Here is a 27,923-nt window from a genome sequence, read left to right on the forward strand (position 1 = left end):
AAAGTGTAAGCATCTTCAGAAAAACTTGAGGTAAAAAACAAGATTTATAGCAATAAAAAGGTCAGAATCTCAAAAAGGAAATGCTAGAGACAACTGAGTCATCAGGCTTCAAAAGTATAAACCATATTCACAAGCTTGTCGCAGTTGCAAGACAATCGCAAGCAAAACTGGATGACCTTAGTATGAATTAGACCACACGATTGCAATAATAGGGATGCAATACGACTGATGCAATGGCTAGGAAGTATAGAGCAGGAATAACAAAATAAAAATGTAGTAACTAAAACCATGGATGAGATATCTTTAAGTTTAAGTCACTATGGATCCATCTTCAAATCATGTTTTGTCCTGTGCAAGGTCATGGTTGGTGGAACATTTCCCAGAATCTTTAGGGCAAAGGTGGGGTACACCCTAGACAGTATTCCTGTCCATTTCAGGGCTACACACACTCACTCCTAAGGGACATTTTGGAGTCATCAATCAACCTGTGATGCATGTTTCTGGAGTGAAGGAGGAAGCTGGATTGCTCAGGAAAAAAAATCCATGCATGCATGGGGAGAACATGCAAACTCCAAACAGAAAGTATCCAACTGTGATCCGACCTAGGGGCTTCTCGCTGTGAAGCATCAGTGCTAACCACCATGCAGCCCTGTGGTAAAACACATGTGTATAGTAGAATTAAAAACAGCATGTCAAAAGTGACTTAACTGGAATACTTGGCAAAAACATGGCTTTGGAAGTGTTGCTAAAGTTTTTCAATAATAATGAGTGTGTAACAGAGCCACTGCAACAGCTTGGATGCAACAAAAACGGTATAAGGCCAAACATCTGCAAAAAAAGTGTGTAGTGCTGAAGCATGTAGCAGTATTAAAACCACTGGAAAGCCTACCAAATGGGTCATAAGTAACGATAAAGAAGAAGAGACATGACAGTTTTCCCTGCAAGCACTAGACGTTTTGCCTTTCAGCTGAACCCAGAGTTTGTGAACCTGCAAAACATGCACTAAACACGCTTAAACGAGGGCCAAAAACTCCAAACAAAACAATATATATTTTCCTGACTGCGCTTTTTACAAGTCTCTTGGCTGCCAAATGTAAGTATGTTCCGAGCTAATATCAACAGTCTAGCTGGTGAACATCTCACAGAGGGACAGGGCTAAATGGTGTGTGATAGCATGTAGTATTCTCCAACTGCTGCCGTGGAATGTAAGCCAGGAATTTACTGCACCTTGTGGGGATGCTTCTGGTCCAGGTGTTTTTCAGCTTTGAAACCACTGAAACTATTTTCAAACACTGCTGAAACATTCACCTTAAAAAAAAGTAAACTATTTTAATAAAATCGACAAGTGCAAGTAGATTTAGTTATTTAAATCATTTAAATTGCAGCAAAATAAAAATATATTAGGCTTTTAGCTTTGTAAAGATCATTTATTCACCTTTATTTAATGGTTCCAAGACCACTTTCAGCAAAAAATAAATTATTGATATTTTAATCAGTTCATTGTGCGACTGACGGACTAAAAAGATGTAGATTTGTAAACTTTTAATGCACACACAGGTTCAAAAACGCAAGATTTTTAAACATGCAGCAACAAAAGTCCATTTTCCTATCGTTTGTGTCTCTTTAAGAATCACATTTCACTAATGGTTTTGCTGCCTGTTAGAGACAATTCCATTCAAAGCTCTCCAGACCCCTCTGATTTCAAACAAAGATAATTACTTGCAGACTTTATTTTTAGTCGTTCCTCAAAATCCACAAGAACCGTGCACCTCACCTAAAAAAAATATGAAGGCAAACCGATCTGCTTCAGAGCAGAACTCCTAGTAGTAAATCTAATAACTTGGTTTACTTGTAAGTGCAATAATTTTCATTTACTGGGAGGGCTGCTGCTCTTCAAGGTTTCCTTGCAGAGGCTTCCTAAGAAGGGATTGGACAGCGGAGCGGCCAATGGGCTGCAGCACAGCAGGTTATTTGAACTGTCCTCGATAAGCCCAGCTAAACCAGACAGCATCATCCGACTTTTCAAACCAAATTCTTCAGCAGGAGTCGGTCATCAGCTGTAACCAAAGACGTCTGAGGCTTTTAGCTCTTTAACGTCACACTTTTCAAGCATGGGATTTTACCGTTTCTTCATCGATCTGGGAGTCCACTGATGCACCTGTCCATCAAGGGTTTTCTAAAAAGAAAAAAAATGGAGAAAGTTGCAGCAATGAAGTCTGACGCTCCACTCTGTTTGGATGATGGTGAGAGGAGCAGGCAGACGTGTGGAGACCTACCTCAGATGACTTTAGCAGACGGGGAGAGCGCGGATCTGCTGCAATGCCAGGAGGACAGCGTAAACAGCTCTGCTCTGAAGTACAGAAGATACGGGTATGAGGTTTTCTTTGCTTGTCGACAAGGTCACTAATGAATCTGAAGAGCATCAACAGGTGCTATAAGAACAAGATTAAATATATATATTTGTCTTTTGTTACTTCAGGTCTAGCCTGAGTGGTGTCAAAGTTCGGCACAAAAGACAGGTGCTCCAGAACATGGCCCGTCCCCTGAAACATTGGCTTTACAAGCACAGAGACAACCCCTACCCGACAAAGACCGAGAAAGTCCTATTGGCTTTGGGTTCTCATATGACTCTGGTGCAGGTAAGGCAAGATCACTGCATGGTAAAACTTTGAATTTTTCGTCAGCCAGCTCTTCTGCTAAACTATGAGACATGCGTGCAGGTTTCCAACTGGTTTGCTAATGCCAGGCGACGGCTGAAGAACACTGTGAGGCAGCCTGACCTGAGCTGGGCCCTAAGGATCAAACTGTACAACAAATACATCCAGGGCAACGCCGAGAGGCTGAGCGTGTGCAGCGACGACACCCACACAGATGGTAAAGGCGTCTTTCTTTTAGCTAGAATTGTCAAGAGAAGTCCAAAGATGCAGTGATATTTTCCACTGCCCTATAAACCATCTTTGTTATGACAGTTTCTAAAAGAAAAACCAGACTCTCGGTTGTATTTCTCTCCTCTGCAGACGAGGACTGTGCCCTGCAGTCTCCTATCAGCCAGTCAAACTTCAGCAGGAAGCCTTCCCACAAAAGCAACGTTCTTGCCATCGCCGACTGCTCCAACATTGACGACAGCATGTCTCCGCCGTCCAAGTACAAGAGCAGCTTGTTGAATCGCTACCTGAACGACAGCCTACGGCACATGATAGCGGCGAAGGCGGAGGGAATCTCATCAGCCCGGAAAATCCGGAGCCACTCTGCGTCCTATGACTGTGATCAAGATGTTGTCTCTCCAGCTTCCTCCTCCGAAACAGAGGCCAACTTTGTCTACCACATGGGTGAGAGACCCGGTGCTAAAACTATAAAGTACATTTTCCAGCGAAAGTCAACATGCCTTAATAGGGAATTACAATCATCCCATACTCCTAGTAAAATAAAGAGAAGTTACAGCAACCTCTGGCTACAGGAACATAAAAGCATCATTCTCGTTAATTAGAGATTAATGCTGAATGTGAGGTAAATTGACGTTTTAACTGTCTTGTTTCCCCTCAGTTCCTTTTTAAAACACTGCAGTGTACAGTAAAAGAACAGAATGAACAGAAACTTCCACTTGGCTCCTCAGAGCACCTTGACAGTAATAAATCACTGGCATTCCACCAAAAGTTCAAGAGCTCTGCGAGATGAAATTGCACCAAAATTGGTCGAGTTTGACACCTTTGTGTCTTTTCAGACTAATAAGGAGCACAGCAGAGTGACAGGCCTCACATGCTCGGGCCAACGTCTCTGCAAACATCGCCAGTAAAGACTCGTGCAGATCCTAGAATTCCTTATTTTGAAATTGGATGGAGCTCCTGCTGGCTGCCATCAAACACCGCAAGTGTAATTTCCATACACTAGAGTGTGCCATTTGTTCCGCTTCAGCTTTAAGCCATGGTGGAAATGTCCAGCCCGCTCTCAAGGACAATTACAGAATGTCTGAGACTTTATTCCTCCCAGGGTGAGAAATGGAAACCCCAGCCAGGAGCAGAAATGCAGCAGTCTGTGGAGTGATAGAAACGTCTTGTTGTGCAAGTGCTGTGTCAGAGCTACCGCTCATTTGAGAAAGCACAGAGCAACCCCATTATTGTTCATTTGGCCCATTCTTTTACTGATGCATCTGTACTTTGTCTTCTTCTTCCTTTTCCTGCTAAAAATCAATGTCATTTCTGAATCCTCCGCAAAGCTGTGAGAATCTTTCAAGCCCTCCAGGTTGACTTTAGATCTAAATTAAACAAGACAGGTTTGATTGTTTTAAATCTAATTCCTGCTAATGTTTAATGTCCCCACAAACTTCACAGTTGAATGTCTATCTTTACCCTCATAAGCTTTAATAAACTCTATGCTTCACATTTATAGACAGTATATTATTATCGCTGGATGAAGCGGGGTGTGACGTCAACCATAGAAAATGCCTCACCTCTTGTTCCAATCAAATGAAGTATGTTCAGTCGCCATTTTTTCTGCATTACGGATGTCGCCATGTTGGAACCAGACATTAGTAAGCACTGATTGGTCCAAGTCATCATTTCTATAGCAACCACTCTCAAAATCGGGCTTAGAAGAATCTGTCAATCAAACGTTTTGAATGTTGGAGGTGGGGCCAGCGGGCTTTTACCAAGGTATCTGATTGGCCAGTTTATGACTTGAATAACTTACCATGAAAAGAAATTGGGTTTCGCAAGGACGTGTTAAAAAGAGACACCAGAGCAAGAATGGTAATTCTGACAAATAGAATGACTGAGTAACAGCTGTTTATTTCTCAATAGAAGTCTATGGGACTTTAGCTTTCTGGGACCAATGGGTACTTTCTATTTGGAACTTAAGAGGGGAGGGGATTTTCAGTCCAAACCTCTATATATATGTAGCCTACTGTCTATGTTCACTGTAGAGTTTTCTTAATTTCTTCATTGAACTTCTTTCCCATTTGTAAACCTTGAACTCAAATAAACTCAGTGACGACGTGAGACTGTTTTACGCGTTAAAATGATGCCATATTGAACGGTAAAACAACCGTATGGCTCCGCCGACCATTCTTTTATTATAGATTTACAAGCGGAAATGCCTCACCAAAACAAAATGTTTCCTGTTTCTAAATGAAAGTCATTCACTTCAAAATAAAAGCATAAATTGTTCTTTAAATTGAAAATTGAAAAAAATAACATTACTGGCAATAAACAAAAAATATTTTGCATAAATGGCGCTTACATTCACATTACAGGGAACTTCTCACAACCCCCGATGTCACACTCTTAAAAACTCCAGGCGAAACCCAAAACTATTTCTATTTCTACATCCCTTTTCTTTTGAAAACACAATTAACTCAAGTAATAACTGTAACAAAATGTAGGCGTTTTGTTGGTTATCATGTTCTTCAAAATAAAATTACTTTCTTTTCTAATACCACGTTTTCTCAAAATACAATTGCTTCCTATTCTAATCATTTTTTTTTCTTTCCAACATATAATTACTTTATTTATTAATTCCACTTTTTTTTTAAATGATATCTTTTCTTTTCTAATAAAAAAAATATTTTAAAAATATAATAACTTTCTTTTTTTAATCCCACTTTTTCATAATAAAACAGCTTTCTTTTTTAATTATATATTTTTTTCTTTTCAAAACAAAATTTCTTTCTTTTCTACGGAAGAGGATTAGGGCCACTGAAAAAAAAAAAGCTCATAAAAAATTCTGACTTTAATCTCAGAATTCTGACTTTAATCTCAGAATTTTTCATGGGCTTTTTTTTTTCAGTGGCCCTAATCCTCTTCCGTACTTTTCTTATTACATTTTTTTCTTCTGACAAAAACCCTTCTTTTCTAATCACATAATTTTCTCAAAAAATAATTATTTTCTTCTCTAATTCAATGTTTTTTTTCACAATAAATTGCTTCATTTTTAAACCCATTTGTTTTTTTTCAAGATAAAATTACTTTTTGTAATCCCACTTTTATTTAAGATAAAATTCCTTTTTTTCTACTTACCCTTTTTTTCAAAATAAAATTGCTTTCTTTTCCAATCCCACATTTTTTAACTTCCAGGCAAAATTCAAAACGAACCATATCACTATTATGGTTTGAATTCTGCCTAAATCTGTTACGGTCATCCAGAATAAGGAAGGATTACTTATAATTTGGAACTTTGATAGAACGTTTTCTTTTTAGAATTGATCTTAGAAAACTATATCTGCAAAGAGACATGTCACCTAAATCCCAGAATGGAAAACAAAGAACATGGATGTTTGTCAGATGGATACAATTATGCAAATTAGCAGCATTTGACCTAAAATTAAACTGAAAAGGCATTTCACTTATGTCACATTCTTGGTGAAAGATTTCATGCAACAATTTGTTTCACAAACTCTGAAATGAACATTTTTGTCTCCAATCCATCCCAATTTAACTTAATTGGTTACACTTTTAGGATTTTTTGAATTAAGATGAAAGTTTTATAATTTAAATTTCATATCAAAATTTTTCTCTTAAAGACCCACTCTGATAAAAAGAAATTGCTTTTTTTAACAAATTCTTGTGGAATTTTTCTCACTATGGAGGACATAAATTAAGAAAATTAAGCTCGAAATGGCATTTCTGAGTATTTATGTACTCAAATTATTGTAAATAAAGAGCAGAAAAGATGCAATTTATAGAATTGCATATTTATTACGTAGAAAATACACTGAGCCGGCCACAAGCTCCCTGCTTTGAGCTCTCAACAACACAGACAGGAAGGGGGCGGGGTTACTCTGCACCGACGGTTCTGCTCACAACTCAGAGGTGAATTTTTAATGAACTTCTGCTGTTTTCCAGAAGCTATGTCCTAAAAGACGATACGGAATTTTAGATTTTGTCTAAAATAAACCTGCAAAATCATAATAAAAAAAAACACTGGGAACAAATGATTCTTATGTGAATTGTTTTTATTTTTATGTCAAAATTTTGTGGCAGTTTTAATCATGAGTCAATGGTAAAAGTCACTAATGAACCAATTCTTGTTGACAGGTTGGACACAAAATGATAAACTGTGACGGGAACTCTAAAAGCAAAAAAAGAAAAAAAAATGTAGATATGATATCTGCAAGTGATAATCTAAGTCCTGACAAAAGACGGTCACCATTATTATGAAAAAAAGTCAAAAATGAAGCTGTCAAAGCCAGGTGAGACTCAAAAATGGCCTGCAGGAGGCCAGAATACAGATGTTAGATTTTACAGATATTTTTGGAGGTGATGTATTAAGGGCAAATCTCTGCAATACATGACTCTCCCATAAAAAAAAACCCAAAAAACGTAAAAATACAAACTACTTAAAGACCCACTCCTATAAAAATTGTGTTTTTTGTGTATTTAGCAAGCTCTTGATTCACTTTTTTCAGGATGGAGGACTTTATAAATGATCTTAAGCTAAAAAATTCAATTTTTGAGTATTTCTTTATTCAAGTCATGGTGAATCAGGAGCATACAAAATAATGTTGGCTACAAATAACCTAATTATGATGAAAAGACCACTGGGACTCTGAAAACAGATCAAAAGATGCTTCAAGTAGGACTTTAAGGCTCACTTTTACAAAGTTGGCTGTTTTTTTTAGTTTCCATGAAATTTAAGCAACAGCAGAGGTTTTGCATCTGCGTTTAAAAAATACATAAAACTTTGTTTTAATGAAACTGTTCTGTTAAAAATGTGTGATATGAATTATTTGGTTCATTTAAGATAATCTGAGCCAAATTTTGGGGTTAGCTGGTATTAAACAACTAAGGCCTGTTATTAATACTCGTTAGTTCCCTTTTGGAAATGAAAAAATATTAGAGATAATGTTGTGTCTGCTTTGACTCTTATCAAAATTTAGTTGGGATTTTTCATTAAAAAACAGCTCAAAAACACAACAGAGTTCATGTTTGGTACAGAATTTAAACATTTCAAAAACGGTGGTTGTCTTGTCAGATCAAAATCAAAAAGTTGGAAGTTTCAAACTTTTAAAACTACTTTTAAAAGATAATCAACATTAATCAAAAAGAACTATCTTATTTGAAGCCCATCCAAGGATTAAAAAAATAAAATTTACAGAGAAAAAAAATTAACAAAAAACAACATTTATTTGGCAAATGTGTCTCAAACAAAAAAATCTAAATAATTAACCAAATACATATTAATATACACATACATAGACATATATATACATATGAACATACACAAATACATACATATATGTTTACTAATACATAATTACATTTCACTAGTATAGACCAATTATTTGACATTTTACCTTTTTTTCACAGTACTGAATAATTTAAAGTCCTACTTAAACTTTATTTTTAATTGGACAAGTGTTCCCAGTGATTTTTAAATTATTTTAATTACACAGTTTTTTGTCAAAATCAAAAAGCCTGTGTCGTTTCTTTTAACTAATATGTTCTGCAGAGTAGCAGGAGCTCATAAGAAATTTCCCTGTGGGATGACTGCTGATGTTGAAATTATCCTACGTCGATATCCCAGCATTCCTTTGTTTGTGCTCTCTCCACCCCAACCTAATATTAATGTAGACACATTTGAATGTCTTTTATTTTATTTTTTTAATTAGTAGATTCACAAAAAAAACATGGTTCTGCTTCAGATCAAACCAAAAAAGTCACAGACCTTTCACTAATTTACTCATTAGAGATGCTGCTTGGAAGGCATCAGTCAAACAGACGGTTAGAGTTTTTGCCAGGAATGTATTTATAGAATTTCCCATTTATCATATTTAGAGCATTTGCATAGTGTGCAAAAGGTTGAAGAGCTCTAAAAGCCTCTAGAACTGAGTTCTAATAGTAGACATTTTTGCTGTCTCATCTCACCAATAGCAGAAAGAACAAACCGGCTTCCTAAGAAACTGAAGAACTGGTTTGGAAAAGCAAAAAAATGCAACCCCCTCCACTTAAAACAGATTTATTTCAGCTCTAAAATGAAACAGGGAGCAGATTCATTACCACTAGATAAAATGTTGCTTACACTGATCCCCTCTGCAAATCTGAAACCAAACAGAGGTGAAGTCATGCCTTTTTCTTTGTAATAAATACATCAAAATGACTTTCTTGGAAAGGTTTAGGAGTAAAATGCTGAGGAATATTCAGTAGCAAAGAAAAGCACTAAGCTGAAGGATGATTTACCGTCAACAAGAAGTTGCTTTTGGCTCCTGTTTCCCTTACAGAAAGCGGAGATGGGAATGTTTCGGGCTGTTTCCACTGAAAGGCTGCGCTGGGCCTTTCATTTCTCTCCTCATTGCTTTCAGAAGAAACGTCGGTTTTGACCAACGTCTGTCTGTCAGATGAAAAAAAAACAGTTATGTTCCAAAGCTGAAATGGAAAACTTGTTCTACAAATATTACATTTGTGTGCACAGACCACAAACCAAAGATTTGCTGAAGAATACTCCACAAACTTTTTTTTATTTTATTTTTTTTACTGTCTTTGCTCCAACACTGGCCCCTCATTTCTAGAAAAAATAAATAAAAAGCATTTATTTATAAGTCCATTCATTTTTTTAATACAAATATTTTTTTCATAAAACAAATCTCACACTAAGACAAACTGGATGAAGACACATAAGTCAGAAAAGTGTTTATTTTATTGCTGTATGTGAATAAAAATTCTACTCTTTGCTGAACTGTTAATATGTTTCTTTGCTTTTGCAGATGCAATGGATTGGACTTTGACTGAACGTGACAGGCAAGTGCAACTCTTCTTTGTTCTGTGTCTGGTGTCAACTTCTTCTGGAGGTGAATCTCTACAAATCATTGTAATCATGTGACAGAATCCACCAGCAGGACCGAGGCAAACCAGGTCGGGACTGCCAAGGCTGGAAGGAGATCCGTGCCGCCGTGGCTCTTACCAGCTTGGCTCAGGGGCAGAGCGGCGCTCCGATGCCAGGTGCCTCCAGCTCAGAAGCATGGAGGAGCGCCGTCCGGACCAGGGTGTGCAGTACCGGAGCTGCATCTGCTCTGCAGCAGACAGAGGGGACCACTCTCACCAGCCGCATCATCCAGAAATCCTCTCATATCTCAGAGGTGCAGACTGTCAAAGTTTCCAGCTGTGGGTAGACACCGAATGTGTTTTTAATGCTGACAAACGTATTCCATCATTATAGTGTCAAATCTAAACACTAACCTAAAGTTTTTTTTTTGTTTTTTTTTTTTGTAATCAATGTTGCTCTGTGGCATTAAGTTATATTACCTCTTTAAGAGACTGGATCCTCATCCAATGACAAAGCAGTTATTTGAATAAAACCAGTGTCAAATGTTCTGTTCAGCTTCTGTTTTAAATCATTACTGTGACCAAGACCGCACACTTACATTTTACAGAGCTATTATTTAGTGGTAGACTTCATATTTGCAGACATCAACAGTTTCAGTACAGATTTCCAAATGTTGGATTGTGGGATTAAGAGGTGGCACATAGAGCTGAATGTGGACATGCAGAAATGTGCACAAATCTAAAGTAGCCCTCATTTCTCTAGGTTGTTTCCAAACACTCAGTTTCTTGTGATTCTTTTAGAAATTATTCAGTCATTTCTAAAGAATATTCAGAATATGTCAGAATTCCCATTCTATCTACAGTAACCTGGATTTTAAAAGCAATTCTGACACCATGCTCATCACTTTTTAAATTTTTTTATGGCAAGTAGGACGTCACCCATTTCACAAAGTGAAAATCGAATCAATACGAACATTTTACAGCATCTATTTATGACTCCATTGTGTTCTGAGGATGAAAACATTGGTGGTTTATTAAAAATGTACATAAAAACATTTTTTTTTTCAAAAAATTGTTGAAGTAGTGAGCATTAATTCACACTGGCTTTTAGCAAAGACTTCTGGGAATTTTCAAATGCATTTGATTTTTAAATTATAAATTCAGAAAGCACTGATAAATGGCGAACGCACTATATGGTGAGTAGTGAAGGAATTTGGACTTGTTTCAATCAGTGCTCGATCACCAAGCAAAAACTGAATCTTAAGAGAGTAAAAACACCCTTGTTTCAAGAAAATGTGTCTTTTTTCCTCTCTCGCAATAAAAATAATGTGATCGAGAAGGTTTTTAAAAAGCAAAATAATTTTAATTTGAGGAAACTTGGTGACAAGAATTTTTTTTTCTTAAAGTAAGAATTCTTGGTTTGTACCTTTTCTTACCACATGGGAAGATTTTTTTTTTTTTTTTTGCGTATTTAAAGAATTTTTGACTCAATTCTTAAGTTACTCTATCGTCACGCAACCATTAAGCAGTCACTTCCAATGAAAAGTCTACGTAACCAAGCATAAATGCATGTCAACTCCCATGTTTACGAGTAACTACGCACGTTTACGACCATCTTCGGGCTCTACATACAAAACGTGCAGCCATTGAACAATCATTGAATGCTAAACCTAGTTGAACATTAAGCAGTCAGGGACTCAGATTTGATAGTGACATATGGATGGCATCCCTTTCAACTGTTGGAAGTGCCATCCGCTTGAAAGTTAATCATGAAGGAAAAATTAATAATCGTGGTTTATGCTCAGCTGGAATGACACGTTAGACTTTCAAAAATCAGGGAAAAGAGCTGTCAAAGAATTAGTCTAGAACAAGATTTGCACCACTTCGAGGTTTCACACTAAACCTCTATCAGCTGGAGGTGCTATTAAACCGTAGTAAAAGAAAAAAAGAAGCCCCTCCCTGGTTGACTAGTGTGAATACGTGTCATATTGCAGTGCATATTCATCTGAATTTTTCTGTTGCGTTTCACCAAATACTTACCAAGAAATACTTTAAGTTAGGGGTGGACAAACGTTTTGACTCGATGGCCAAAAAAGTTTTTAAAATTTGGCAGACGGGCCAGACCATGAGCAGATGTGTGGAGTGTGGTAATCCACCTCATAAGAGAAAGAAGGAATAACAAATCTGGACAAAAGCCTCCATTCCTGTGGACTGAAAATAAATATGAACAGTTTTAGACAAAATATTTTTACTTTAACTTTGGTTCTCATTTTAGTGTCAGTTGGACAAATGGGAAGAGTGAATAACTCAGAAAACAGACATAAATATTAAAAAAAAAAAATCTTTCAAAAATCACATGAATGTAGAATCACTTTCTACACCTAAACAAAGCTCAACGTATTTGTAGTTGAGTACCTATCTAGACACCAGAATTACAGGGAAAGTAAAACATTAATAAAGATTATCAAAATTCTTTATTCCAGTTTGGTGGGAAAGATTAAATAGTTTAATGGGTCGCATGTGGCCCCCGGGCCGTAGTTTGCCCACCCTTGCTTTAAGCAAAAGGAATATAAACCAGGGTTGTGTTCATACACAGACATTACTGTATTTTTGACCCTATTGAGGTTTAACATCAAGGGGACTGAATATAAAACATTCTACAGAAAGAGGAAACTCGACCATTGGGAATGTAAACCACTTTTAATTGCGTTTTTAAAATCTTTTTTTTTTTTTGTCTTGAAGTTGTGTCACGTTTTTGTAGTGCATTAACAGAAAATGCTGATTATTCTCATTTTATTTTAACTATTACTTTTGTGACTTGTCTCTGTGATGTTTGTCATTTTTGTAGAAAAATATTGAACAAACTAGAAAAAAAACTTTTGTCTTGGCAAGAGGTTGCAATCAAATTTTAATCTGACTTTTCTTTGCTAAGATGTCTCATTCACCCATGCTGATTCCATCCCAGTAGTAGGGACGAACAAAGAACTATAACACCACACTGGTTTATGTTTTATTACTGAATATGTTTCACCTATTTGCCATCTTTGCAGTGCAGATCTTAATTCTTCTCAGTTGAAAACCAGAGGTTATATCATTAATAATAAATGAAGTGGGTGTACTCAAAAAAGAGCAGTATTTTATTACAATATTCTAGAACAGAGCCCTGCAGCCTTCAACACTTAAAAGCCATCTGGTTCAATTTCTCATTAACTCCCCCCCTTAGGAGACACTTTTATTTCACTGATGAAAAATAAAAAAAATTAAAATAAATTACACTAACTTGCATTTAAATGTTTGTTTTATGATAAATACAAATGAACTATTTTTTTGCATAACTTAAAGAGAAAAAAATGTTTATTTCTAAATATGAAATAGTTTATAACTTTTGACAAAGTCAATGCAGAAAATGTTGTGGAGTAATGTTATCAGTGATTAAAAAAACAATGCACAGTATAATTTACTATTTGTGGTGCACCTAAGCAATAAATGTGTAAATGTAATGAACTAAAATTAAATCACAGCTAATTAAACGACTCTTACTGTATTTTTCAAACAATTACAATACTAGGAAGCATGGATTTTTGGAGCATTATGGGTAATGTGGTCCAGAGCCACGCAGAGTGATACATACTGTGCCGCAACTATTTTTGACTGAGTTGAATAAAGCTTGACTTTTTTGACTGTTCAGCTTCACTTCATGCACCTTGAAATAAAAAAAAAAGAAACTTTAAAATGCAAAACATTTTTGTTATTCTTTAACCCGAGAGCAGAAACTGAAGGGTAAAAGAGCCACATGTGACTCTGGAGGCTCAGGTTGCAGACCCTTGTTCTAGAAGTCCAGAACAAGACTCCAGTAATAATCATTATAAAATAAAAACAAATTAAAAACTCAATATTACCAACTCAACCTTAAAGTCTGATATATTGCATAGAACTAATTAAATTAAAAAAACTAAAATCCTTATGATTCTTGAATTTTAAAATGGTAAAAAATTGTCCACCTGCACAGTAAACATGCATAAAACTGTAATTTTTTTAAGAATTTTACACTTTTTTGTAATAGTAACATAGTTATAAAGTTCTCGCAGCAGTAGTTTATTGTGAAGAGAATAAATGAAGAAGAGTCATTTTGAATTTTGTTCAATGTGAGTCAAAAAGAAAGCTACTAAAAATCTAGTAAAATCTAAAAAAGACAGTGCATTAAGACCACTCTTAGGAGCACTTTTTTTAATCATATACCGTATATATAAATAATCAGCATGGTGATGATGGCTCCTCTCATCCTGGAGTTGAAGCTTTTCACATTGCAAATATCTCACTACATGATTAATTAGGAAGTACTTTCCATGTCTCCTGCTTTTGGTCTGTTCTTGACGTACTGAGCAAAGAATGTTTTCGTCCTGTCATCCACAGCAGCCAGTTCACCAACCAAATAATAATGACGGAGCGCCGTGGCGTTGTTTCCACTCTGCAACTATGTCGGCAGCACCAGCTCACGCTCATTAAAGAAGCAAGAGTTCAGTAACAGCAACTTTACATTTTTATTTCATTTTATCTTTTTTTTAAAACAATCCAAATATAACTGACCATAACACCGGCACATTTCCCTCCCCTCGTTAAGGCAGAATTGTTTACTGTATATTTCTCAAACAAAAACAAAGAGAAAAAAAAAGGAGCAAAGATGACTTAACATGAAAACAAGCAATTAGAAACTATATAATAAGTATGTTACAATAATGAAAAACATGCTTCGGAATGGTCTCAGATACTGTGAGAGAAACATAAATGAACATATATATTTAAAGAAGAAAGAAAACCCCTGATGAAATGCTTTTGCTGGAGCTGAAAATGAACAAACGTTATACTTGCTGCTGTAAACTTTGTGGTTCCACGGTCCAGATAACACACGCAAAAGATGGTTAAAAATATGAAGAAATAAAGCACACAGTTGGGCAGATGGAGAGTTACTATGGTCAGCTTTAAAATGTCATCTTTGAAAGCAATCACAGTGTTGCAAACTCTTCCTCAGGTGTTAAAAGCCTGGCAAGCCTCCTCTGCCTCCGTTCCAGAATTATATAGCGGACTCTTGTGTAGTGTAAAAGTTTGTGCCGCGCTGCAACTAACAGGCTGATATTTGCATAAGCAAGGAACAAGCTTCTGTACTGCAAACGGTATAGAAATATGGATTAGAATACGTTTGGGAGACAACTACACATCTGTTAGGCACTATCAAGTCTCCTCATGTCTTTTTGAATTGAAACACTGGCATGTAATGATATAAACTCACACATGACATGACAGAACCCCAAACGAGAGGCAAATCCTGCATGATTGCTTTTCATTCATAATTTAAATAGATTTAGCAAAGAATGAGCGATGAAGTAATTGTGCAAACTGCAATGTTTGGAACAGCACTCTTTTCCTTTTGCTGTAGTTTGTGCTCGTTCAAACAAAGTTGGTGCATTTCTGTTTTTTTTTTTTCTTTCCGTCCAGTTTCAGGGTATAGAACAGTATCCTCCACACGCTCTGCCACCAGCCTGATCCGGGCTTCCCAGCTGGACCCTGTGACCCAGGTTGTCACTCTCCCAGAGCCCCGGAGTCTGCAGGATCTTCTCCACTAGCTCCTCAAAAGCACACTGGACGCCATCTTTGGTCTTTGCGCTGGCCTCTGAGCACAAAAGGGATTTTTGAGATGGTCAGATATTTAAAAAAAATAAATAAAAAAAATGTTTAACCTTTAAAAACACGAACTGTGATATCACAATTTTTGTGAGGATTTTTTTTTATTTAAACTGGGTTACTGAAAAATAGAATTTTCAGAATTTCTGGGTTCTTTTGTACGGAGCCCCTAAAGGGACATTAAAAAAAAAAAAAAAAAAGTCTAAAAATTGAACTGGGGATCTGAATAAGAACCACCAACTGGGGATCTTTCTGTGTGGAGTTCTCTATAGACTCTGGCTTCCTCCCACCATCCAAAAACATGTTTCATAGGTGAATTGGTTCCTCCGGTCTAAATTGTCCCTAGGCGTGAATGTGAGAGTGAATGGGTGTGTGATTGAGGCCCTTGACAGACTGGCGACCTGTCCAGGTGTACCCGGCCTTCACCCCTCAGTAGCTGGGTTAGGCTCCGGCACCCCCACAACCCCGAAAGGGACAAAATGGCCAAGAAATAGATGAATGCAAGACAAAAATTTTACATGAGGCATTCTCTCTGATGTTGTTTGGTTAAATACTCACTCTGGACCCTTTTATGTTCTTTTCTTAAAGAGTCTTCTCCGTGGTCTTTTAATTATGACTATGGCAATTTTAAGCAAAATCAAAAAAACGGTGTAGTTTTCTTGGACATAGTTTCTGTAGAGTAGCAGTAGTTTATTAGAAATTTGCCTCTGAGATAGGGGCAGGACCGCTGGTGTGGTCGGAGCAACTCCGCCTCTCTTTCCCTGCCGCGTTGCAAAACAGAGCAGAGTTTGCAGCACACCAAATGTATTCTACACATCAAAAATATGCTTTTTTAAAACAGCATTTTTTTTTCCATTTCCTCCTGATTTGCAATGATTTAAATAAAGAAATACTAAGAAATGCAATTTTGAGATAATTTTCTTTATAAATGACCTTACTTTTTAGAAAGATGCCACAAGAACATGTTAAAAAGACAATTTTCATTACAATGGGTCTTTAAGCACAGAAACTTCTTGTATTGGTTTAGCTCCAAAACTAAAATAGATGTTTCCAAAATGTCATTGCACCAATGACAATAACAAATAAAGATCTATACATGATTGATTGACTAATCAAAAAAATGATTTGATTAAAAACAACAATAATTTTTGTCTTTCCAATAAATTAAATCTACATCTTCGTGTTTGGTTATTTGTGGAACCCTCTAATAATGTTTTCTGAAAGGAAAACTTCCTGGAAGAGTTTATTTTATTTTCAAGCAAAGCAGAGAATCATAAATAAGAGAAACCTGGATAAAATCAAAACTAAATGTTGGGCTTTAACATTGCATAAAACTATGCAATGCAGTCATGTATTTAGTACGTTAAAGCCTTTGCCTCATTGTATGTCGCTTTGCTTCTCTGAATAAGCATAACTTGGCTGATTCTGTACTCACCAATAAAAAGCATAGAATGTTTCCTGGCAAATTTTAGCCCTTCGTTTCTGTCCACCTCCCGATCATCCTGAAAATAGGTCAGTTCAGAAGCAGTGTAAATTTGAAAAGAGAAATGAGTCTGTAAGATGCATGTGCTAAGAATCAAAGTAGTAAGATATGTCTGTAAATGTGCTCACCTTATCAATTTTATTTCCAACCAGCATTTTTACAATGTCGTTGCGTGTTGTGTAGGTTTCCAGTTCGTTCAGCCAGTTTTCAAGCTTGGTAAAAGAATCACGCCTAGAAACATCATATACTGGGGAAAAATGTAGATGAAATAAAAAAATTCAGTTACATGTTGCTTTTTTTTATATTTCTATACTAACCAAAATATTTTAATTGGCAAGTTTACTAGTAGATATTGAGATTTTCTCCTAGACATTGAGCTGCAATGGTATGGTAACAAGGAGAGAGGAAAGTTAGCAAAGGAATAGAAACAGAATCTAAAAGTATCAGGTGTTTACCAAGAATGACACCCTGTGCACCACGGTAGTAGCTGGGTGTCAAAGTGCGAAACCGTTCCTGTCCAGCAGTGTCCTACAAAAATAGAGAAAGGTAAAACTATTTTAGAATTCAAAGCCTTATCAAAGGCCAAGATATGTCCAACTTTACAATTTTTTGTAGCTTTTCTGCTTTTTACAAAGTTGTTTTGCATTTCAATGTTTGCTTTGCAATGTCGCCATCTAGTGGAGAGAGCTCTCATTTCACTATGTTTTTCTTTTAATGTACATAACGTGGGGATGAGATATTACCATAGACTGTATATAATTATATATTTTTACAGTCTATGGATATTACGTACCCAAATGGCTAGTTTTGCTTTGTTTCCTTCGATTGCGAGGGTCTTTACTTTGAAATCCACACCTGATGAGTCACCAGAAAGAAAAGAAAGAACTTAGCATGTATAATTGTATTTAAAGGGGTGTTTTTGTCTGTATGTTTTGAAATTAAAATGCTTTGAATTTTAGAGTCTTACCTATTGTTGCAGACTGCTCTGGATCAAACGTATCCTCCGTGAATCTCAAAAGGAGGCTGTTGAGGGGGAAACAGAATAGACATGAGCAAAGCATCCGGTTTGCTACGCCTAGCGAGTTTTGTTAAGTTAATAAAAAGTATACGCAACCTGCCAGAGGGATAACAGACTCCCACAATAGCAATAGGTTTGCTGCCTTTAAAAATTTAGCTTAACAATTTTAGCGTTTAGAACTTTACCACCACAAAGTTTCTCAACTGCTTATTAAAGGTTTAAAATGCTAAAACATCACCAAGACAGGTTTATAGCAGCTGTTATTTTGTATAACCTGTTGGGGGAAGCTGTATAACTAGTTAGCACCTGGGTAACCCGAAATAAAAGGCGAATGTCAACATTAACAACAAGCTAGCTTGACAGCTCACTCCAAAACAGCCACAAACCTGGACTTCCCGACTCCACTTTCGCCAATTATTAACAGTTTCAGGGTAGTAAGCACGTCTTCATCCATATCCTTAAATCGAAAGTACGAATTCCACCTGAAGGCGGCTTTACGACGGAATTTCTTGACTTGTTTTAGGGCAGCGGACAGCTAACGGCTCCGATGACGGGACAAGCTCGCGCAACTTCCGCCCAGACTTCAAGGTGTGACGTCACGAGGTTCACGAAAACGGAGAAGAAAATAAAAATGTTTTTCCCAATGTCAGAGTTTACACTGATACTTTTACTCGCATTAAACATATAAACTGAATAATTATTCATTTATACAATTTAAAACGTAATTGAGTACACACTCCCCTTCGTCAATAAACGAAATAACTTGCATTTACCTATTTACATTTTTATTTGTTAACATTTTAGGCCCTTTATTCCAAAGGTGAAACTTATACTATCCCAAAATACATGTTAAAAACATTTAGGAGGTGACGTGCAAACATCTATCTCTAGAAACATACATTTTGCTTCTACATAAAATAACTAAAATAAAATAAAATAAAAAACTTGTACATTTTTTGTATCTGTAAGAAAAATTTGCAAGTTCAAAATCAATCAAAGGTGCAGGAGGCAGAGTCTGTCGGCATCTTCTAGACCACCTTTACAAGACATCCATGAAAAAGCATAAAGAAAAGTCCTGTCCTGCATTTGTCCTGAAGTAGCTGGCATAGGTGACCTCCCTGACCCTACACAAGATGAAAAGAAGGTGGAACTTCTATACTTTACCATATTTCTATGGTTCCAAATCCCCAAATATTTTACCTTTACATATTTGAGGAATACCTTTTTTATTGGTGATATATTTTTTAAAAATGTTGAAGATGTAACACTTTACACCTGATCATCTTTTGATCTGTTGTAAAAGCTTTTCCCTGTTTTAACATTCTATTTTTTACTGTGTGACTTTCAATGACTTTTGGAGTGTAAACTGCACTTATTGTTTTCTGGAAATAACCATACTTTATTTTATTTTTATTTTATTAGCACACAACAATCATAACTACAATGTAGGGAAATGTCAACAGCAGAATCACATTCAGAGCATTTAATGAATACATCATGTCTTTACATGTATTTACAATCTTATGATCACATCCCGGTCATCTCTACACAGATAAAACAGGCTGTAATGAAGAGAAAGAGACTGAGAAGTCTTAAAAACTTAAATATGAATCCCACTGCAACACAATTCATCGCTTTAAAAGATAAACGAATCCTGATATTGTTTTACTTTGTGTCAAGACCAGATACATATGCAGCACTACAGCATTATGAAGGAACAGCTGACACCATTTTGGTTTGATCTTTATTCCACGCATTTAAAACGTCAGCATAAAAGCTTTTCAAAAGCCAAACTACTTAAATAAATGAAGCCAAAGTTTTACCTCCTTAAAACCTTTTCACCATTAAAGGAACTTGTGTTTATTGCATGGCGTCTGAGGCTGAGCGGCTTTCTGTTTTTATCTGTACAGATCCTCAAAAACACAAAGAGGCATTTTTGTCGTTGTGCACTTGGATAAAGTGCCTTAACTTCGTACTTTACACCCTAGTTTAATGTTACAATTATTGTACATTCCCTTGAAGGCCTTTAAAAGAGGATAAGCAGAGAGGGGTGAAGCAGAATATGAAAGAGGGATCTCCTCAGCCGACTTTGGCTTCAAAAATAAAACTAAAAGAAAAAGTTGTACAGCATACTACCTGAAATAAAATATCAGATCCCAGCAGAAATAAAGACATTTACAGAAAGACGTCCAAACTTTGATTGCCTTCAGTATAAAGCAGCTCTTTGCATTTCAAAAGAAACTCAGATTATGCTTTTATATTTCAGGTTGATGCTCACATTCATGTTTGAATATAATAAAGCGACCTAAACAAAATGCTGTGAAACATCAAATCTGATGTTCACATTCTGCAACTTTTTCAGGAGAAAAGAACAAAATTGATCTGATCATTTTAAATGTTGATGGTGGGAGGTCATCAATAAACATCACATGCATGAGATATTCTCATTTTAAGAATTCAGATTAAATGAAATCGGAAGTTTTCTAGTTTTAAACGAGTTAAAACATTACTTTTTTGGGAGATATGACCGAGATTCCATTAAAGTGACTGAGTGAAGATGAGCTTTTATCCCTGTGGATGGAGGCCTGAGTCAATCTTCTTTAAATCTGCACCCCCTCCCCTCCCCTCTGCTAGTGGCTTGTGTCTGCACATTTCATCTGGTCTCCAGGGTTTTTCCCTCCAGAACCAACTGAATCTCTTTGGCGTCCAGAGTCTCGTACATGAGCAGCGCGTCTGCCAGGTTCTTGTGCTCCTTGGTGTGGGTTTTCAGCAGGGCTTTGGCACGTTCGTACGACTCCTTTAGACGAGAGAGTAAATTAATTACAAAAGTGCACAGTTTTGTTTTGATTAGTTCCATCATAGGTAAGACGGACCTTCAATAACACCCTGACTTCATGCTCTACGGCGGCTTGCGTCTCTGGACTTTGCTCGGTCATGTCTGTGTAGGTCATCACACCAAGCTGGAGGAAATTCAAAAATACTTTTCAGTAAAATAAAAATAAAAATCCAATTTTTTAATCAATCAGATTTAGCCTACCTTTTCACACATTCCAAATCTGGTCACCATCAGTTTGGCAATCTTGGTTGCACTGTCAAAGTCACTTGATGCTCCTGGAGAAAAAAAAGAGTTAAAACATGACTCACATTAGGAACAAAAACAGGATTTCATGATTATTTACCTGTTGTGATGTTCTCGTGACCAAATATCATCTCCTCTGCTACACGGCCTCCCATACTGACGTCCATCTGAGCAAGAAGCTGAGAGCGCGTCTCGCTCCACCTGTCATTCTCTGGAAGCATGGACACCTGAAACGAGAAGGATGGAAAAAAAATCAACATAAAGAGGAGTTTTTCCCGCACGATGAACAAATGTATCCGATGTAGGTTATCTTACATGTCCCAGACTGGGGCCTCTGGGCATGATGGTGGCCTTGTTGATTGGCATGGCGTCTTTGGTGTAGTAAGCTACGATTGCGTGACCCGATTCGTGATATGCTGTAATGATCTTGTTCTTCTGGTCGATTTCTGCACTCCTCCTCTCGGGGCCTTTGGAGGTTGGAAAGTTAGATTTAAAAGTAAAAAAATACAAAGAACATCTCTCTTATTAAAAGAAACAAAATGGACACCAACCCATGAGGATTTTGTCCTTGGCAAACTCCAGCTCCTTCATGGTGACCATGTCTTTGCCATCAACTGCTGCCTTTAGGGCGGCTTGGTTAACCAGATTTTCCAGGTCAGCGCCAGAGAAGCCCACAGTGCCTCGAGCAATGATATTGGCCTCAATAGCTGCAGACAGAGAGGACAGCAATTGTTGGATTTGATTGTAAAATCACGCAGTACCAGATGAGCACTCTGTTTGTAATGTGAGAGCTCAATACTGTAAGAATCATCTGAGATGGAGAAAAAACATGTTGATGTCACACCTGGATCCACTTTAATCTTCTTCAAGTACCAGTTGAGAATCTCTGTGCGTCCTCTCACGTCAGGTTTAGGAACAGTCACCTGCATGTCGAAGCGTCCAGGGCGGATCAGGGCGCTAAAACAAACAAACAAACCCAGGAATAAAACACAAAAACTCTATCTGACTGAGGAAAAGAAATGACAAGGTACTGTACAGAGTATAAAAAAGCCTCTAAAGATGAGAAGCTGACATCGAACGTTCACTGCACGATCAAGTAGACATACTTATCCAGAGCTTCTGGGAAGTTGGTTGCTCCGATAATGATCACTCCCTCGTTTGTTTTAAACCTGTGAAGCAGCAATACAGGTCAGTGTTTTGGAGTCACAATGTTCTTCTCGACTATTTTGATGAAAATAAATTTATAGATGAACAATGACATCATGACAGCAGTGAAACACAACTATTCATATGTTATTGACTGGTGAAAAAATAAAAGGATTTTAGAAAATCTCCAAACATTTTCAGGATATATATATATGTTTACAAATTTAAGATAAAAAATAATCTTAATTCATAAAAAAATTAAGTTAAAATAGAATCTGATCTTGATCCAGGTAGGTCGATTAAGAAATATTTCTCATTTACAACAACAATCTGAGTTTGCATCGACAATTCAGAAACAGCACGACAGTGCTAAAGGTTACATACAGATAAAACATGACATCTTCTCACATCAATATTTACAATAAAATGTCTACTGGAGAAACCAAGATAAGGATAATAATAAAAAGAGAGAAGAAAACAAAAAAAAAATAAAAAACATATGCATTTATCCATAACCAAATCTGTTAAAGATGTCTCCAATGCAGCTTAAATATAAACTTTTTACATTTATTTAAAACTTAATGTTATTTTGCAACAAGTCACATTCTAGTGTTCTTGATTTTATTTTATTTTTTTAATTTCTTCAAGTACAAGCATCATCATCAAATTAATTAATATTAGAAGATAAGGACATTTAAAAAAACTAAAGTAATTTTAGGTAAAAAAAAAAAAAATCTAAGTAAAATGTGGCCTTATTTTTTCAAATTTAAAAAAGAAAAATTTCCTTAAAATGTTGAGTCAGATGTTTTTTTAAAGTTAATACATTGTGTAGTTACACCAAACTTCTAGTTTTTTTATCTCGTTTTTAAATCACAAGTGGATGACATCAAACCCAGAAAAATGTAACTGTTCTTAACCCTTAAGAACCATTTGGTCTATGTGGAATATACCACAAACCAAGTGGACCCAAGAACACATTTCTGATTTGTTTCTGTTACACTGATCTCACTATGGGCTCTTATGGGCTGAATTTGATATTTGACAGCATCATCTAAAACCATCAAAACTGATAAGTCATGGCTCAAAGCAGACATGTATTCATCTGTGACTGACAAATGAAGAGATTACCCGTCCATCTCAGCGAGTAACTGGTTGATAGTCTGTCTGGAATAGGGGTGCATGGGGGACTCGATCCTTTTGCCCCCCACACTATCCAGCTCATCGATAAAGATTACACAGGGTGCGTTAGCTTTAGCCTCTCCTAAGAAAAAGAAAGCACAGACATTCAGAAGACTGAAATCAAATATAAATCATAGTATACTTCCAAAAGGGAAACATTAAACAAAAAACCCACTGAAAAGGTTTCTGATACGACTGGCTCCCACTCCAACAAACATCTCATCAAACTCAGACCCAGAGGCGTAATAAAACGGAACGTCTGCCTCTCCTGCCACCGCTCTGGCCAGCAGAGTCTTCCCGGTTCCTGGAGGGCCAACGAGAAGGACGCCTAAAGAAAAGATGGGAAGCAGTTAACAAATGGACGTCAAAGCAAGAATAAAATTTGACCTGGAAAGAAAAAAAAAACAAAACACCTTTTGGTAGCTTCCCTCCAAGCGCTGTGAACTTCTGCGGATTCTTCAGGAACTCCACCACCTCCTGCAGCTCGTTCTTGGCTTCTTCTACCCCCTTCACGTGCTCAAACGTCACATTTTTCATCTGCACCGGGTCCACTGCTGAGTCCAATCCTGTTGTGGTTCGGAACCGCACTGCCCAAAATGGTTAGATTAAAGTTCGAAATCACAAACACTCAGAAGCATGCCCATTCAAGAGACACTCAAGGAGATTTGGAGATCAGTTTAGCATCGATAAACATCAGGCACTATTAACTGTTCTAATTAGTCTTTCATGAATGAATGTTTAGTGTGTTAGCTTCTAACAGGGATTACGCTGGCCTTTACCTGATATGAAAGGAGTCTTGGAGATGCCGTAGAGTCCAACCAAAAGCAGTATGAGCAGGATTACACGGGTTCTCCTTAAAGAGTCTGAACCATCACATCGCATTTAATGCAAAAAGATCAAACACAGACAGATTTAGTAGTGTTTAAAAAAACCCACCTTGAGTGCGCTGTGTCAGAGCCTGAGCCTTCAGGAAGCCCTCGGCAAAGCCTCTCTTAAAAGCATCCTGCTGTCCGTCCGGTACGTTCTTGTTCTTCAACAAGCTGTCGAGACTTTCAACTTCAATCCCTTTATCGCGAGTGAGGAGACCCTGACAAGAAAAGATGCCCAGCAGTTCTTACAGAATCATGTCTGACACGAAAGATGAGGTAACAGTCAACAATCCCAAAGTTGGCCTTTCATTTTAATAATTACCTGAACATTTAGACATTAAGTTTGCAGATGAAAACTAAACTAATCTAAAAAAATAATGATAATTAAAATACTTTTCTAATGACGCAGAAAACAGAACCTTTCAATGGGATAAAATAGACAAAATTTAAATCTCTACCATTCAATATACTAAATAAATGGACTACAATGTTGAGTTTAATTGATTTTATGATTGAAACTTCTCTTTTGCACCCTATTATTAGAAGTACGGATCACCAGACACGGTTCGGCACACACGTGAATTTGAAGTAGTAAATTCTGACATCCCCTGCTTTACTTACTTTTTAAAAACATAATTTTGTTTTTTTTTTTCTCGAGATACTTTTTTTCATAATGCACCTTTGTTTGTATGGGCATCAAAGATGTCTTTAATGTTTTGTTTTTATGAATGGACCTAATATTTTGATATGAAGTATAGATTTGTGAGTTTTGAAGTACTTTATATACCTCTTATGTAATGAATCTTTTTTTAAATAATTGAAATTAATATAAGGCTTTTATTTCATCGGTTTTTTTTTTTCTTACTGGTCTGAAAAATGATCCGAACTGTCCCTCTAAAACCGTGACACAATCTGAACTGTGAGTTTTGTGATCCGTTACACCCCTAAGTAGAAGTCTATGAAATCCTCCCATCAGTTTGCTTCAACCTTGTTTTTTCTCCAACCAATTTCTATGTATTTTTTGTGCCTATACTTGATTTTTTTTCTTTCACTAAATTACTGTATCAGCTAAAAGACAGTTGTTGTTTCCCCCGAGTCTTCTTAGTTTCACACCTCGGTCCATTGTGTTGGTTCTCTTCTAGGTCTTCGGTCATTTCTAAATATAAACTTGTGGAGGTGGTAGTTTCAGAACTGCAAATTATAGGGGGCTCTATCACTTTAATGCTACTTTCTGAAAATAGTTGACAATAGTGACTGCATTTTTTCTAATGCTTGTTTTTCAGTTTTTCAACACTAACATCCCATCTCCTTCATGTATCAGAAAACCCTAAAGGTACTAACAGGGAAAAAAAATAGCACATAGGTGGTTCTTTTGTTTTTATTTCTACTTAAAAGACTTACTTCAGTAGTTCACTGGTGTTCTACCATCAATATTATATTTAGTATCAGGAAAGTAATATAGAAGGAATGGAACTGTACAATAATCTGGACAAATTTTGTGAACCTTTGCCGCTTTAAGTGGACAAATTAAAAGCACTTGCGTGCATAAGCTGATTAAAGAATGCACAATATGTTGATGTCATTAGAAATTTACCTTCATAAAAGATGGAGTGAATGCTTCAGGGCCCACGGGGCGTTCAAAGGCCGTCTGCACACGTCTGGTTTTATTTCTTAAAGTCTTAAAACCTCTCGTCTGAGTTAACACTTTGAAGAAAAAGGGAAAACCAAGATTTTAACCCTAAAGCGTTACAAACTAATACATAAAATAAGAGTAAGAACATTTGTAAAAAGAGAGAAAACATTTTTTTTTTTTAATTAAACAGTTCTTTTGTTACAGATTGCAAGCTTAGTCTTTAAGATAAGGTTTTCTGAACTGACAAAAAATATAAATGTGTACACGTATGTCAATTTCTTTTTAAAGCTACAAAGCACAACTGAAAAAAATAATAATATAGCTGTAGTATGTCTTTGTAATATGAAATTGACTACATTAGAAACAAAAACATACACATTTATTTTTAATAAAGAAATAGAAAAGTGAGTTTAATAAGCTGCAAGTACATGCTGTGAATCCACATTTACCTGGCCAGTACTTTAACTCTGTGCAAACAGCCTGCAGAGGTGAGAGATGCTTATTTGAGATGGCAGACGCTGAATTGGGTATGGCACTCCATGAGAAGCCTGGCAGAAAAACAGGTATCGTTTTTAGTAACTGCTGGAAAACATGCTAAACATTTGTCAACAGTGGACACTTTTTTTTGTCTGTTACTTGCACGTAAATATGTGAGAAAAACATCAGCCAAATAAGTATTGTCATTTCTGAAAATTAGAAATGTTTTGATATAGTTGTGATGTGTAAGAAAGCAATTAGAAATCTCTGAAATCAATGAACATTTTTGCTCACCATACTTATTGTGGAAAAAGGAGTTTGAGGAGAGGTACGAAGTCTTCCATAATGTCTGACGATCTAGTTGAGGGGACACAACATCTGCGCTTATGTGTGGTAAAACAGTCTTCAGCATCTCCTCCAGCTGCTGTTTACCCAGGTCTGGAAAGCCGAGTTCCCGTAGAGTCCATGTAGTCTATTCATTATAGTGGATCAAGCACATAAATATTAAATGTAAAAGTTTAATTACATTTAGTGTGAAATGGATTAGAATTTAAACATGTGAAAGCAACTGAACCACATGACATTTACACATATTAAGGCCCAGAAATAACCTTATTAATACCTCTGGACAATGCTGTTCTGAGTCCTGCTCTTTTAGTTTTCTGGACTTGCTAGTGGCACTGCTGCTGCTTCCAAACGAACTCTTCAGGGGGTGGAGGATGTTGATGAGGTGGCTAAGAGGCACAGTCACCTGAGATTACCAAAATAAAACAGGGATGAATAAACGACTAGGTTTATTGAGTTGGGGGCCTATTTATCTTTAATGTAAGAATGAACGACTGGTAGTTAAAGCAGTTACTAAAAGGTCGGATAAGCCCCAAAATATACTCTTTTTAACCAAAAACACAACATTGTTCAACCATAAGGTAACGCTGTTTTTTAAGGAAAAACAATTAGCATATATCTCATTAGGTCTTAATTTAATAGTTAGGCCAATGTGAAATAATAAAAAAAAACATAGCACGCAAAGAAATGAATTCTACTTTTATAAATTCCCCCAAGAAGCCGGGGCTAGCCTAGCATACAGGTATGCTAAAGTGAAAGGGGTCAGAACCAAAACAACCGCGCTAATGCTAGTTTGTGTCATTTTTCTTACCTGTGGCTGCACCGACATAGTCAAAGAAAACATTATCGAGTTGTCGCTGATACAAAACAATCGCACGGGGTGTTAATTCCTACTCCTGGGACTTAAAGTTCGGTTGCTTCTACACTCAATCTACCCGTAACAGACATAGCTAGCCCATCAGTAACTTCTGCGCACAGAGCGAGACGACTGAGAACAGGAAACCGGATATGACGTTATTAGCGCGGATACATTTTGTCCTTTTCAAAATATGTCTCATCGAAACGTTTTATAATATTTTTATGCAATATTCCCAACGTTACAAATGTAACATAACTGCAAAAATGTTACTATTTATTTTGTGGGGGTATATTTGTTTAGCAAAAATTCCATATTGGTTCATTTTGAATGATCCATTTCACTGATCTAAAATCAATCAATCTTTAGCCAAAACTTCAACCAATGTGACTCAGAGATAAATACCT

At 36.6% G+C, this 27,923-nt stretch overlaps 3 protein-coding genes across 3 annotated transcripts; 1 reads left to right on the plus strand and 2 right to left on the minus strand.

Annotated features, from left to right (window-relative positions):
• The first annotated feature begins 1,682 nt into the window (after positions 1-1,682).
• LOC112147514 (homeobox protein Mohawk) lies at positions 1,683-10,844 on the plus strand. The gene is made up of 5 exons (XM_036216353.1): positions 1,683-2,370; positions 2,480-2,639; positions 2,721-2,874; positions 3,018-3,329; positions 9,695-10,844. Exons 1-5 carry the CDS (start codon positions 2,153-2,155, stop codon positions 9,808-9,810), a joined length of 960 nt encoding a protein of 319 aa, XP_036072246.1. The 5' UTR covers positions 1,683-2,152; the 3' UTR covers positions 9,811-10,844.
• Positions 10,845-14,269: 3,425 nt separating this feature from the next.
• LOC112147690 (ras-related protein Rab-18-B) lies at positions 14,270-18,531 on the minus strand. The gene is made up of 7 exons (XM_024274236.2): positions 18,319-18,531; positions 17,882-17,937; positions 17,708-17,769; positions 17,370-17,442; positions 17,043-17,161; positions 16,867-16,933; positions 14,270-15,420 (listed from the first exon to the last, which is right to left on the minus strand). The coding sequence occupies exons 1-7, from the start codon at positions 18,384-18,386 to the stop codon at positions 15,248-15,250; spliced, it is 618 nt and encodes a 205-aa protein (XP_024130004.1). The 5' UTR covers positions 18,387-18,531; the 3' UTR covers positions 14,270-15,247.
• Positions 18,532-19,334: 803 nt separating this feature from the next.
• On the minus strand, positions 19,335-27,711 carry LOC112147691 (ATP-dependent zinc metalloprotease YME1L1). Its single transcript, XM_024274237.2, has 18 exons — positions 27,472-27,711; positions 26,938-27,066; positions 26,610-26,787; positions 26,288-26,386; positions 25,800-25,909; positions 24,273-24,423; positions 24,116-24,199; positions 23,750-23,923; positions 23,512-23,664; positions 23,286-23,418; positions 22,118-22,180; positions 21,856-21,968; positions 21,563-21,718; positions 21,327-21,478; positions 21,112-21,238; positions 20,970-21,043; positions 20,806-20,892; positions 19,335-20,729 (listed from the first exon to the last, which is right to left on the minus strand). Exons 1-18 carry the CDS (start codon positions 27,502-27,504, stop codon positions 20,586-20,588), a joined length of 2,160 nt encoding a protein of 719 aa, XP_024130005.1. The 5' UTR covers positions 27,505-27,711; the 3' UTR covers positions 19,335-20,585.
• Positions 27,712-27,923: the final 212 nt, after the last annotated feature.

This window comes from Oryzias melastigma, linkage group LG17 (genome assembly GCF_002922805.2).
Source record: "Oryzias melastigma strain HK-1 linkage group LG17, ASM292280v2, whole genome shotgun sequence".
Classification (NCBI taxonomy): domain Eukaryota; kingdom Metazoa; phylum Chordata; class Actinopteri; order Beloniformes; family Adrianichthyidae; genus Oryzias; species Oryzias melastigma.

Excerpts from the sequence above, each read along its gene's own strand:
- LOC112147514 (XM_036216353.1), top strand. The coding sequence starts at position 2,153 with ATGCACCTGTCCATCAAGGGTTTTCTAAAAAGAAAAAAAATGGAGAAA. Across the intron at positions 2,371-2,479 it reads CTGAAGTACAGAAGATACGG|GTCTAGCCTGAGTGGTGTCA; the intron begins GTATGAGGTTTT and ends TTGTTACTTCAG. Across the intron at positions 3,330-9,694 it reads CAACTTTGTCTACCACATGG|ATGCAATGGATTGGACTTTG; the intron begins GTGAGAGACCCG and ends TTGCTTTTGCAG.
- LOC112147690 (XM_024274236.2), bottom strand. The coding sequence starts at position 18,386 with ATGGATGAAGACGTGCTTACTACCCTGAAACTGTTAATAATTGGCGAA. Across the intron at positions 17,443-17,707 it reads AAGCAAAACTAGCCATTTGG|GACACTGCTGGACAGGAACG; the intron begins GTACGTAATATC and ends CTATTTTTGTAG. Across the intron at positions 16,934-17,042 it reads TTGGAAATAAAATTGATAAG|GATGATCGGGAGGTGGACAG; the intron begins GTGAGCACATTT and ends ACCTATTTTCAG.
- LOC112147691 (XM_024274237.2), bottom strand. The coding sequence starts at position 27,504 with ATGTTTTCTTTGACTATGTCGGTGCAGCCACAG. Across the intron at positions 24,200-24,272 it reads TCTGACACAGCGCACTCAAG|ACTCTTTAAGGAGAACCCGT; the intron begins GTGGGTTTTTTT and ends GTGATGGTTCAG. Across the intron at positions 23,924-24,115 it reads CAAGACTCCTTTCATATCAG|TGCGGTTCCGAACCACAACA; the intron begins GTAAAGGCCAGC and ends CATTTTGGGCAG.